At 44.0% G+C, this 14,009-nt stretch overlaps 1 protein-coding gene across 18 annotated transcripts in view; it reads right to left on the bottom strand.

Annotated features, from left to right (window-relative positions):
* foxp1b (forkhead box P1b) overlaps positions 1-14,009 on the bottom strand; it is a 645,688-nt gene that overhangs the window by 41,364 nt on the left and 590,315 nt on the right. For all 18 annotated transcript variants that reach the window (XM_038810651.1, XM_038810658.1, XM_038810652.1 and 15 more), the window contains 2 exons: positions 12,750-12,871; positions 8,255-8,324 (listed from right to left, as the gene is read on the bottom strand). In XM_038810651.1, the coding sequence (XP_038666579.1) occupies positions 8,255-8,324; positions 12,750-12,871 (192 nt within the window). The remainder of the gene's footprint in view (positions 1-8,254; positions 8,325-12,749; positions 12,872-14,009) is intronic.

The raw sequence follows: 14,009 nt of genomic DNA on the forward strand, positions 1-14,009 counted from the left end.
GTGGATTTTTTGTCAATTAACTTTTGAACCAGTCGTGGGCGGGATTCTCCGGTTGGCGACGCTGAAATCACGGTTCGGCGATCGGCCGGGGAATCCGATTTTGCGATGTTCCACCCCCTCGAAAGCGGGGTTTGAGTACGCAGCACGCAGTATGGACGGCCTCAATATGTCACCTGAGACCCACCCCCGATTGGCCAAGTTTCCGACGACGTGGGTCACTCATGCTATTTTTTTCGTTAACCCGGCGTGGCAGCTACGGACTGAGTCCAGAGCCGCCACAATCGGGGGTCGAGAGTGGGGGGGGGAGCCATTCTGTGGGCAGGGGGAGCTTTGGCAGGGACTGGGGCCATTGGTGTCGGGTGGTCCGGGGTGGAGAGGGGGATTACTAGGGGACAGTATGTGGGAGGCCGGGTCCGCATGTGGTCGGCGCCATGTCGCACTGCAGCGGCCTGCGTGCACGGCCATGGACCCGGCAATTCTCCGGCCATATCTGCAGATAAAGCCGAGAGCTTTACGCTGTGTGCCTGCAAACCTCCCACCAGACAGAAGATCAATGCATCTTTTGCACTGTTTTTACTGGCGTAAAACACCACTGTTTCCATGCCAGCGTCGGCATTTAGTCTGCAAATCGGAGAATCCAGCCCATGATCTTTCTCGCTGATTTTATAGTTTTATAAACCCATTTTATGGATTGGCAGTTCACAGATTATGGACATCTACTCCTTTTGTTAGATTACAAATCAAAGATATAACCCCATGTAATGTAACAAAATATTAATTTTAACTTGAGAGCTGTCCATTACAGTTGAATATCCTGTTGAAGCGCATTGTCTAAAGAGTGGAGTCAGGAACTTGCGAGTCGTTCACACTTGGGGTAATGCTTCATAGTATGAATCAATACCTTCAGGAGGAAGCACTTGGGGGAGTTTCTCCGCCCACGTTGTGCCCTGCGCACTTTCCACAATTCTCTGAGAATAGCGGGAGAACCCCTAAATGGGGTTTGCGCCGGGCGCTGTCAGTGATCCTTGCGGGGGGGCGGGGGCGGCGGGGAGGCCTGCGCTCTCACTTTAAGATTTACAAATGGTGCCTCGATCTCTGTGAGTCCAGGCTTTGCCGGCACCTTCGGGTCCAGCATTGCACTTTCTTGGCGAGTTTCACCCCAGGCTCCATACAAATGACTAAGTGTGGGAAGTTTGCGATGTGAAGCACGCCAGAACAGCCAGCTGGTGTTGCACTGATTTTCCCATCCGAAATTACACTTGGGGCGCGATTCTCCGGCCTCATTATAATCTTGCTCAAGCGAAACAAGACAGGTAAATAGCGGGAAAGGCCGAAAATGAGATCAGCGCTAGGCACCAAACAGTCTGTGATGCAACCGGCCCACTCCCGTAGGCAATATTAGGATTTTGCCGTAGTGTGGCGAGAAACCAACTAGCACCACAACCGGGAGGGGGCAAAAGCTCCTGGCACCACCATGCCAAACCTTGGATTGTATTTATCCGTTCCGCAGGCAACCCTTGCCCCTCCCCATCTGCCCCATCGAGCACCAATAACACCCACTGACTGCCGAGACCTCTGGCCACGCGGCTGAAGGTCATTGTTAATAGGGAATTGTAAATTGTGGATAAATGAGCAGTTCACACAACCCAAGTGGATTTCCGTGAGTGGGCGGGCCATGTAGAATGTGGGAATCATTGCCTAGCATCCCAATCACACCTTGATGCCTGGACACTGTGCTGAACACTGCGCGAGGCAGCACCACACATGCAGTAACCAACATCCGAACACCCAGTGGATGGGTCACAGCTCTGGGGACATGACCATGGCCAGAGGTGGGTGGGTGCCATGGGGAGGGGGAGATGCCTGGAGAGATGGGCCAAGGGTTTTCAGGTCAGCCCGTATTGTGGAAGAAAGTGACAGAGGCATCATACTGATTGTGTACAAAGTTGTTTGTTGCGTTTGACAATTCCCCAACTTGCCAATGGTGCTGCCTCACCCCCCTCCTCGGTTCTCTCTGCGATCCTCGATGTACTTTGCCCTCCTAGCTGTACCATTATGTCTAGGTGTGCCCCCAAGATGCAGATCAGGGGTGAAGGCAGCCAGTTGCTTATCTTGTCCCATGGCCTTCAATGCCCCTGATTGGTGTCCTCTGGGGGCTCCGAGGCTGGAGGGTATCTGCTCACTTGTCGGCAGCACATGCATATCCATGCCGCCATGTCCCGTGTGCTGGCTGCGAGGCGCGGCCTCATCAGAGGGGTGGAACTCGGGGGGAGCTGGTGACCACCATCACGTCCAATGCATGGGTTCAGGTCGAGTCTCAGCACCCTCTCATCCCGCTCAGTGCCCATAGGGCCCTGGGGTTCACCTTGGGACGGAGGGACAGCTGGTTCGAGCCCCGGATGCCCCTGCATCATCTGGCCCTGCCAGCCCTGGCGGTTCCCAATGGTCTGCACCATCATGACGACACCTTCGGCGATGCTCCTCACTGTGCCAAGCTTTGAGTGCCTTGGCTATGCCCATCTGAGAGCAAGATATATCCCGCAGAACCTCATCGAGGTCAGACTGGTACTGGGTCACATCTCCCAATGAGGCGGACATTCTGTTGAGACCCTCAGCCATGGCTGTCACCGACTGCGCAATGCCTTGGACACCTTCACTAATGGTGCTGACGTCGTGCACCAGGCTCTCCAGTGCAGTCGCCTCCCTAGCAGTGTTGGCCTCGGTGCCATGCATTGCTGGTGACATCTCCTCGCCCGTAGCCTCTGGGACTCCTCCAAGCAGCTACGGACCTGATGGAATGTCCCTGACATCGCCCTCTATATGTCCAGGGCGCTCCTTAACGTCTTCATCAGCTCCATAGGCTCAACATCAAGCCGGGACCCAGCTGGGTCCTGCGATCCAGCAGCACTCAGACTGCTTTCACACCTGGGGGCTTCCTGCTCCATCTGATGTACATCAGCAACAGTTGTGGTGCTCACCAGATTGTGCCCCAAAACGCTAAGCATTAACATTTCCCACCGAGGTGCCTCTGGAGGGTGGGGATGATAGCTATGCCATGACTATTACGGTGGAATGCTTGGAGCTTCCCTCCGAGGTGGACTCCTGGGAGGCTGGTGAACTTGCCCCCCGGGATCGGCATTGTGGAGAGCCTGCGGGAGAATGGAAGTGCGGTCAGTGGGAGAGATGGGTCAGTCAGTAAGGCAAGAACAACTCACGTTTGACAGATCCTCCAGTCGGCGCCCAGTGGTTCCTCACCTCGGAGGTGTCCGCCAGCCTCTGTGTTCGTGACCGCTCTGTTCTTGGCCACCCCAGTCACCTCCAGGTCACACTCCTCCGAAGGTGATGAGGTTTCTTATGTCTGGCACATCACCACCAGTCTCTCCCTCCCCCCCCCGCAACCAGCACATCACCACCAGTTTGCTGCCCCCCCCCCACAAAGTTGTGGGAGAGCGTTACCGGAGGAGACACAGAGACGCCATCAATAGCTATACACGTGGTTCACAGTGGTGGTGGAAGATGTTGGGGGATTGAAGGGGGAGGTGTGCAGGAAGGGTTGTGGGAGTTGAAGGGGGAGGAGTGGTAGACGCTCTCATGGGGAGAGTGGGAGGAAGAGGTCTCGGGGGGGCTATGATGTCTACTCACTTGTGTTGGCTGGTGTAGGTCGTTGAACGTCTTCCTGCACTGGAGGCCAGTCCTCCTGGTCACACTCCTGGCGCTCAGAGCCACCACCAACCCTTCCCAAGCAGCACTCTTTGCCCTGTGGCTCACCCTCCTGGACTCTTGGGGGGTACAGGATATCCCTCCTGGCCTCGACTGCACCTAGCAGCCTCCTCAGTTCAATGTCCTTGAACTTTGGGGCTGGTCTCCTCGGCGCCATTGTTGCAAGCTGGCTGGGGTTGGCTGGACAATTGCTGCTCGACCTTGTTCATGGGGGGGGCTGGCGAGCCCGGTCTCGGCGAATCAACTCGTGAGCCTTCATTTGCGGCGGGAAACCCGTGAGGCATAATTAAATAGACCAATTAACGTTGAATAGCGTTGCCGGCTTCACTAAGCCGAGTGCTGGGAAGCTCGCGGCAATTCCCGCTCGCTACCACATTTAGAAATCTTTCCGGTGAATCACACCGTAGTCATTTTTTGGGAGAATTCCACCCATTTATATAAGAATATATATCATCTCAGTCAAACATTTGACTAACATGTACACATAAACAGAGAACTTAAGGGAATTGATTTTTGAGACTTACTCAATGACATTGACATTTCCAAATACCAATACAGAAATACCAGATAGGGCTGGCCGACTTTGTAGCAAATCTCTAAAATTTGTAAATTCATCCAATCATCTATTTGTCACAGTTCTGTGTCATCATGTTAAAAATAACTGAGCAACTTGTTCCTCCTAACATAACTGGACAAAAATATGCCTTGTTCCAATACAGGCTTCATTTGCCACAACTTCCTATCTTCATGTTACTGGTGTGCTTCTGCCTTAAACACAGGCAGTTTTAATGTTATTGTGTGCTGCTTACCACTGTAATTGAATCAGGCCCAAGAATGATAGGTGAACTAACGACATATCCGAAAGAAAGGTAAAACCATCTTATTCATATTTGTGTGTATGTCACACATACCTACATGGTCTACAGTCTCAGGTTCAAGGTTTATTTTTAAAACTTATTTCTGCTGACGTCCTCAATAATGGTCACTCGAGCTTTCATTCTTCCGACAATCTTGAGGCTTTTAAAAATCAAGGTCGGCACCACGAAATCACAACTTCCAAACTCAACTCCTCCTAATCTTTTGTGAGGCAAATTTTTCCAGGGGTCTCCCCGGGTAGAATTTTGAGAATGCTGAGCGATCAGCATTTGCCATCCCGAAATCCGGTGCCTAATATGCAACTGCCGACTCTCGCACTCTGACTGCCATTTAACGCTCAATTGAGCATTTATTAGCATGGCGGAAGGAAGTTCCGACTGTGAAAGCTGTCGGCCAATCAGACTGTTAGACAATTCGTCAACCAGGTCAGGCATAGTGCTGCAGTGGCCAGAAGCGGTACTGCAGCATTCTGCCTGGAACGAAGACCCAGGACCTTGGGGAAGGCAAGTTCTAGGGATCCCGGGAACTAAGGTGATGCCCGAGGGTAAGCTGCAAGGTGGGGACGAGGGTGGAAGGAGAGGGAACCACGACATGATCTCCAGAGTCAGGCTCCCTCCACGCTCAAAATGGGGAGAGGTGCCAATGTCACTTTCCCACCCTGCCTGCACCTGCCACTCTAAAAATTGAGGTTGGGCAGGAGAAAGCCCCTCCGTGGCCACTTAAGGCCTTAATCGGTATCCTGTCCATTCAATTTTATCGCCCCATCTTTCTGCCTCAGAAGACGCCTCGGAGGGAGTGTAAAATTCTGCCACCTATCTATTTCCCTAACTTTAGAAGAGCCATAGAAATTCCTGCAAAAAGTCATGAAATAACTAATTTTAATCCTCTGCCGATTCTGGTTGTAAACACTCACTATCAGTATCAACATGAAAGTTCAGATTAACTTGCCTTCATTTTCCACTCCCGCTCAGCAAAGGTATTGCTGCTTCTCTCTCCATAGAGGCTGTCTGACATGCTGAGTATTTCCAGCGTTTTCTGTTTTTATTACAGAATTCCAGCATCTGAAATATTTTGCTTCAGTATCATAATTGTGCACTGCTCACATTTCATTTGGAATGTCCATACCATTTACTGAACCCACAACCAACCAATTCATGCCACAGTACTCCGGATGCTAACATTCACGGTTAGGAAATCCACACATTCTCCATAACCTGATCTCAGTCCAAACTAACAAAGGACTAAAGTAAGGTTTCCTTCTGACAAAAGTTCTTCCTTCACTTTTCTTAGGTTCCTGTGTGCCACTAAATAATTTACTGTTAAGTGTGAAGCAACTAAGGGAGGGGGAGGGAGGTTGAGGGGTTACAGTGATAGGACGGGGAGTGGGCCTGGGAGGGTGCTCTTACAGATGACTGGTGCAGGCTCGATGGGCCAAATGGCCTCCTCCTGCACTGTATAGATTCTATGACCTGTCATTCATATATAATGATATATTTGTAGACCACCATCTAAGTGCCAGTTTTACAAATGTGCTTTCCTGGAGTTGATTCTTGTCTATCAGGAAGATACATAACCGCCTACTTGACAAGTCAGATATTAGGAACTCACCATGGTACGGGAATGTGGCCCTTCTTTTTTTGGAAAAACGTATTGGGTTTCAATGCGCTACTTCATGCTTACAAATTTATTTTTGTTGCAGAATGTTTTTTTCCAATACTTTCAAATTGCAAGTCTATTACTATGCATATTCTATTCAACGATTTAACCCAGATGTCCACTGCATTATCTGCATTACGAGGACAGCACCTAAGTGCAAATACATTTGCTCTTTGTCTATACAGCAAGCATGTCAAATGGAATGATTACTCATGGGTTAAATACCGTGACGATTTGCATGTAAGTTGGTGTTTGCTGGCAGCTTTATTTTATGCCTCTTTGGCTCATATATATAAGCTACAAAACTGCTTGCAATTTTTAATATTGTATGCAAGATAAAACAAGCTTTAAAACTGTTTCATTTGTCTCCAGAGATTGCAAGATGACAGCAAAAGGTATTTACTATTGTTCTTCAAGGAACCTATTAGCATTCTCTCTCATTTTTTCTATGCTAGAGGTCAATACATGCTTTGCTAATCAAAACACCACAGAATCATCATTTACATTGCCGATAACATTTGTCGAAAAACACGTTGCTTATTCAAATAAATGCATTTTACAGACCCCTAACATTTATTTGTCTCTTGGCAAATATTACATGCTTAGAAACAGGAGGGTTATTTGCATTTTTGAAGTTTAATTTGGAGCCCCTATATTTTACCAGACATGGTGATGAGGTGCACAAATGTAAACTTTTGCACAACTGTCGGTGGGAAAGCTGCACAACGTGTAACGCAGGATGAAATGTGTAACCAAAACTGGGATTCTCCCTTGGGCTGCATGGACTACAGATTCTACAGCCGAGTGCATTTATGCATTGGTACCCAAACTGAGAGCTGGCTAGATCTGCTCAGGCCTCTTGACGGCCCCAATGCAAGGTCTTAGCGTTGCCTCTGGTTAGAAAAGTAAAAATAAGGGCTTATTTTAAAGTCTAATTGTTAACAGTTGGTCTCAAAAAAAAATCTTTCATGGGTCATGGTGGTTGCTGTCAAGGTCAGCATTTGTTGATCATTCCCAAGTGTCATTGTACTGAATGGCTTGCAAAGCCACTTCATAGGGCATTTAAGAGTCAAGTACATTGCTATGGAATCTGGAGTCACACGGAGGCGAGACCTGGTAAGCATGGTAGATTTTGTTCCCCAATAGGCATTTTGGGGCTTTTAATGACAATCAATGTTAGCTTCATGGCGACCATTCCAGACTTATCAAATTTATATCCCACCAGCAATTTGATGAGATTTGAACCCATGTCCCTACAGCATTTTCTTGGACCTCACAAGTCCAGTGACATTACGACCATGCCATCATCTTCTTATATTACCTGGTCTGCATCAATCTGTGTTTTGTTGTTTTTTAACCCTCCTGTACAATGGTGAGTTGTTCCAGTATAGCACCATGAAAATGTGTCAGGTCTTGACCTGCCCCAAATGTCATGAATGATCACAGGGCATTGTTGGTGGACGAGATACGTTACCGCTTGCTGATGTGGTTGAATGCACCAGACCGGTGGAAGAAAAGATATAAATGCAAAATTTCCCAATGGAACTAAACTGTCGGATTTCAGAAAATACAAACTATGTTAATGATAAGAGACTGAGCAGAATTCATGCTGGCTTAGTGTTTCCTCCATAGCACCAGTAACAATAGGGGGTCATGTGACACTGCATCCCATCATTCAGTCATTAATAGTTGTGCTGGAGTAATTACATTTATGGTTCTTTTCCCTCAAGCAAGTCTCTGAAATAAGATGGTGGAAATTATGATACCACTGATAAATATTAATAAGTGAACTTTTAATTTTTACCACAATATTCAAAATGTGAAACAACCAGCTAATGCTCTAGTGACTTACAATGCGTTTGCCCTGGGGCTTTATTGCATTATACACTTAAAAAGTTTTAAAGAAATTAAATTTTAATATCTAATTAGTGAAAGACTCAGTGTGGAGCAAGGGCTCTGGGTACTGTGGACTTTGCAGACTGAATGCATTTGTTGATCTTACCTGTAAAGCAGCATTAAGTGGTGATCCATATGCAAGGCTGGTCTGTATATTTTTTATAATAGAAGGGTTGCTGTGTATAAGAAAAAAAAAGGTAAGTAATATTCACAATTCACTTTGACAAAGTAACTAATGTACTGGAGGTATTAGTGTATTAGGTTCCATTCTTCTAACAGAGAAAAAATACCTTTAAACTGGTCTCAAAATTGAAAGAAGCTCTTTAACTGACGTTGCCAATTTTTTAACCGATTAATTGGAATTTGATGCTTCTGGGTCCATTTAAAGTATGATTTAAAAAAGCCTTTTAAATTCTTTTTTTAAAATCAAACTATAAAATATATTAATTTATTAACTTATTTGGATATCATTCAGCAAATGGATTTGTCTCAGCAGATCTTTGATGTAGACACAGAACAAAATATAATCCTATTTAATCCCTATATAATTTGATTCCAAGTAATATGCCAAAAATAAAGTGGTATTCTATCCAAATGCATACAATTCAAAGTAAAAGTAGCTGACGTATGTAATTTTATCAGGAATTCCTGCTGATACTGTTCAAAGACATGACTCACAGAAACAATGCACGCTTTCTAGATCTTGCAATTATTCAGAAAAGTTTGGAGATGATGGGTAATAATTATTATGGCTCAGAGTGTAAAGCTGCTGGACGCCTTTTTATTGAGTGCAAAGGATACATGGTGGAGCCCACTTATTATCCTGGCCTTTTGGCAAGCAAATTAATAAGATTAAGGACAGTATTAGATTAACCAGGCTTATAAAAGTAAAATGAGAAAGGTTGCACAGAGAAGAAGAAACAATACTGCAAGAAACAGATATTAAGCAAGAGAAGATGACTGGCAGAAAATAAATGCAATGTGAATAGTAGTTAGATAAATACAAGGATTGGGATAATAAAGATTAACAACATGGGTGGAGAGTGCCAATTTATATGCATCATTATTACTTAATTGGAATTTTAGAAAGATGCTATAATCAAGAAAAGTGACTTTAGCTTGGAAGTTTATGTATAAATATAAAATATATACACACATAAAGTGAACACAAGAGCATATCTCCCATGACACTACTCATGATCAGTTCGATGAAATGCTGTTTTTTTGTTAATTTAAAAGCTATTATATCATCTAACATATTAGGCTGGTTTTACGAGTCTTTTGGGAATGGGCTGCAGGTGGGAAGGCTGGTAAAATGGTGTTGGAAGATGTTGGTAAAATGCAGCCTTGGGATCAACCACCAGCTGAAATGGGGGTCGCTCCTTGCTTCTGGCCCCAGGGGCAGGATTCCTGTTGCCTCTGCAAAGTTCCAGCCATCGTGCATCATTCTGACCATCAATTTACAGTGATTGAATATGTCAATTTTTCTTTTTTTAAACTTATGTTTTGGCAATCGCATTTGGGATTGTGTCCATTTTCTTGTTAAAAATTGGGAACTTGAGTTAAAATCTTGTGAAATTGTGACATTTATTCTTTTAAATTTTATAATTCTACCTAAATAGCCATTTTTAATCTCAGCTTTCTGGAGGCCAAAAATCAAGAGAAGTGTAAGAGGGTTGATGGGTAGATTCTTCCTGGCCCTGGAGAGGGTTTTCAAGGTGCATCCAGAACCAAGATCAGAGTTAGGGATATCCGTGACTGTGCCCCAAACTGTTCCTGCCTATCAGATCTTGCTGGAGGAGAATGAACTTTGGCAGTGATTACCTGCCAGGCAGCAGCAGGAGCAGCTAAGGAGCTAATGAGGAGGGAAGGGAGAATTCCACTGGGATCTTCTCAACACTGGGGCGGACTCCCACCGTGTACGGACTCTGGAAGCTCCATAGAGGCTGTGTCCTGGTGACAAGCTGGTAGACTATCAGAGCTGGAGGTTCCATAATTTATTTATGGGGGCTTCATGGACAAACATGTTGCAGTCATGGCTGAATCAAATCCTCCGGAGGGAATTCTCCTCCACTACCATGACCCTACCAGCTACAGAACTCTGTTTTCATAACTGTATTGGTGCCCCTGAGAATGCTTCCATTTTGAGGTGCCTCGTGCTCTCCTTTGTGCCTGAGCAGCATCCTTCTCTCTCAGCGGGGCTGTCTTTAGCTGAGAGCCCTAGGAGTCGGCATGCAGTCTCGGGAATCTGCTTTCTGTCGTTAATTGGATGGCGGACATGAAAGCAGCCAATTAGGATGTCATCTCCTGGAATATCGCACTAGAGAGCGGATTGGGGTCAATACCCTGAAATGGTCCCAACTCCTGAAAAAAACCTGTCATCATAAGATTCCACCTAATGTTGCATATTTCAAGTATGTACCAGGCATTTAGCTGCATTGGAAGTGGTGGATGGGATTGGCATTTTGAGAGTTCACCAGGATTGGGATAGAGAGTTCCTGGGTAGAGCAGCAATGGAGATGGCTCAGAGCATTGGGTAAAAGAAGTAGAGCCGAGAAGCATTTTGGAGGATCATTTTGTGCTGAGATTTTCCAGTACTGAAGTCATTGTGGAGTTTAAGGGGGAGTTCTAACGTCTCAAAATACAAAGGAAGGGAGAGTGCTGGGGATTGGGAGGACTTAACATTGCTACAACGTATGGCATAGGATGGGTGTACAGCTCTGTCGCCTTGCAACAATGCTGTTCATAAACATGCCCCCTATTTATCTGAAACTTAAACTAATACTCAATTACCAGCTGCAATACACAGGTTAAGAAACTAATTTGGTGCCTTCCTTGTCTGATTGATACATCATGCAGTGCATTCACTCCTGAGCCATAAATAGAGTTTGAAAAAAAACGAATAAAAATTAAAGAGATAGGATAATAAGAAGGCTCCATTCAAGTTTAAAACAATTAGATTACTACACTAGCCTCACTTGTATGTGCCTGGACCCAAAACACTTTTATGTTTGAAGTTGACATATTTATTGAGGCAGAGCATTTTTTTCACTGTTTGGAATGGACTGATTATACATCACAAAGATTTTTAAATGTTAAAGAAAAGGTTCATGCTATCATTGCATTCTAATCATTGTGCCAAATGCTTGATGAATTAAGTTGCTAAATCTTTAAGTTTAGTTTGGAAGTGTGTGATTGTGTTGCCCTAATAGGCTGGAATTGTTGAGTTGCCAGCATGACTAGTTCCTTGATTTAACATTTGATTTTTTTTCTTACTTTGTACAATGTGGTGAATAATATGGATATAGGTAATGTTGCTTTCTCCTAAGTTTCAGTTATATTGGAGTTGAACCCTTGCACTTATTGAAAGTGACACTACACAATATGTTGTTAATTTTCACAGTTAACGTGGGTAAGACAATTATTGGCAGCTTTGTGCCGCATTTCTCATGACGAATATTTAGTGCCCGTCAAACTATTTGTGAAGCATACTGCTCTAGTGACTTCACCTCTTGGTAAATTTTTCATCTATATAGATATGATCTGGTAGTAAACATTCACCTTTTTATATTGATTGTAAAAACCAGTGGCCAATTTATTTCAATGCCAATGTTCAGTTATTAGGATTGTAGGATTCTTAAGAGCTTCTCATAAGAAAGTCTTCTCGCATGAATATATTCTTGTGATTATACTGTAAATATTAATTGGGAGCAGTTCTAATAATGGGCTGCAGGATTGAGTTTGGATCAAAATTTCATGATGTAACCTGAACCTTCTCTTTAACCAATTATTGGATTTTCTAAAATAGAGCTCTGTTATTAGAACATTGCACTTTGATAAATTGCAAGTTGGTCAACAAAATGATCCGCAGCTTTAATTCAACAACATTCACTATAGTACAGAAACAGTTATTCTTATTTGACATATTAATACTCAGGGAAATCAGACAGATAGTAACCATGCAATGCAAAGCAGAAGCAAAATAGTAGCAAGCAAAAGCTCTTACTGTGCAAATTGTTCATCAAAGCTTTCATCAGGGTAGTATTTTCGAGGACGGCCTCGTTGAATGTGGCGACCGCGTTTAAATTCTTCATCATCAACAGTCCAAAAGGACCCAAACTCATCCTCTACTCTGATAAAGCACTTATGCAGTGACAAATTGGTGCGTATGGCACCCTGGGATTATAGCAGCAGTCAAGCAGATGCGATGGAAAAGACAAACATGGGTAAGGGTGTTTGGGAGAGAACAAAAATCACACACAAGGGTTGGGTAAGGGAAAGGAGAAAAAAAAATGAAATAAGCAAATGGTTTGTGGGGTTAATATGTGTAGCCTGCAAGCAGAAGCATATGATGCAGAACACTAGGCAAGCAGATGGAAAGGACATGGGGTGGGCACCATGGCATACACAGGAGAAAACAAGGGGAAAGGACCCTGTGACAAAGCACTTGCTTTCCATGCCCCACATTTTCCTATACAGCAAGAATGTAATCAAGCGACACCCTCCCCTCCATCACCTGCAAGCAGCCATAAGCTGTAGGTTAAACTACATGGGAGCTAGCTATGCTAGGAGATTCAAGCAATCAAACATGGTGGACATACCCACTGATCTTTTGTGGCCTTCGTTTTTGGAACTCTATTTCGTCCACTGTCCATACTGCCCCTTTAACATTTTCTACTCGAACAAAACACTTGTGAAGACTAAGATTATGGCGCACTGCATTCTATAGTAAGTACAAAGAAGAAAACATTCAATATTGTATCTAAAAGAAAGGAAGTGTAAATTGTAAGTGTTGCCAAGGCCAGACTAAAGAATTATAGAATTCAATCCTGCTGTGAGTGTTTTCAATAATGGCAGGCTCTTGTCAAACTACCATGTTTCATCAATAATTAAGTCTTTGATCTTTTTCAGATAAATAGATTGTGAAAAATAATACATCTGTGCCTTTTCCCTCAAGCCCAAAAAGTAAAGCTTACTTGATTTTCTAAAAATACTTTGACACAATTCCAAATAACACACAAGCTATTTTTCCTTTAGTTTCCTATAGGCACCCTCATCAAGTTCAGAAGAAATTACAATACATGAGGTGGCAACATTTTTAATTTAATGATTGGCATTAGGAATCAGCATGTAAGGGGAGTCTGAACATGAAGCTCAAATTTATACTTTGATTATTTGCAGTACTAGCAGTCACAGCCTGCATTCCTGTATTTATTTGGGACACTCAAAATTCTGAATGAACTGCTCAAATTTACAGTGGGAGAAGAACCACGAATAGATATGAATGGGCAAACTCAGTCTGATTTGGGATCTATTCTGGAGTAACAGGTCACAAAAACGGCATTATTGGTACCTTCTATTGTTCCGACATTGCAGTTTAAACATAATTTTAAACAAACACTTCTGTCTTTTTATCACATTAGCAAATGGACTATCCTTGCAAATGTTGACAAGTTGATTACCAATATAGAGCAGAATTCAAGACTGCTGTGAGTTTTGGCCGCAGGTAACTAATCTGGCTGAACTAATTCCACTTGGGATTCAAAAGATGCCTTTATCCTACATGCCCAGACTGGATTTGAATGGTGCTCACCAAGGTGGGAAGTAATGCTCACGTACCATTTCACCCAGGGCTGAAATGAAGCCACTATATTAACAGTGGCTAATACATGTATGTATATATATCTGTATATACACACCTCTTATTGATGGATAAAGTAAAACTATTACCATTTGTTCATATATTGAATGTAAAGCCCCGTCCATGTGCATTACATAGTTAAGGTTTGAAAAATATATATTTGGTGAAATGGCAATATTTTGTAAACATTTCGTTTTGGCAATCAATTTAGTAAATTGCA

The sequence above is a fragment of the Scyliorhinus canicula genome, chromosome 11 (assembly GCF_902713615.1).
Source record: "Scyliorhinus canicula chromosome 11, sScyCan1.1, whole genome shotgun sequence".
In the NCBI taxonomy this organism is placed as follows: domain Eukaryota; kingdom Metazoa; phylum Chordata; class Chondrichthyes; order Carcharhiniformes; family Scyliorhinidae; genus Scyliorhinus; species Scyliorhinus canicula.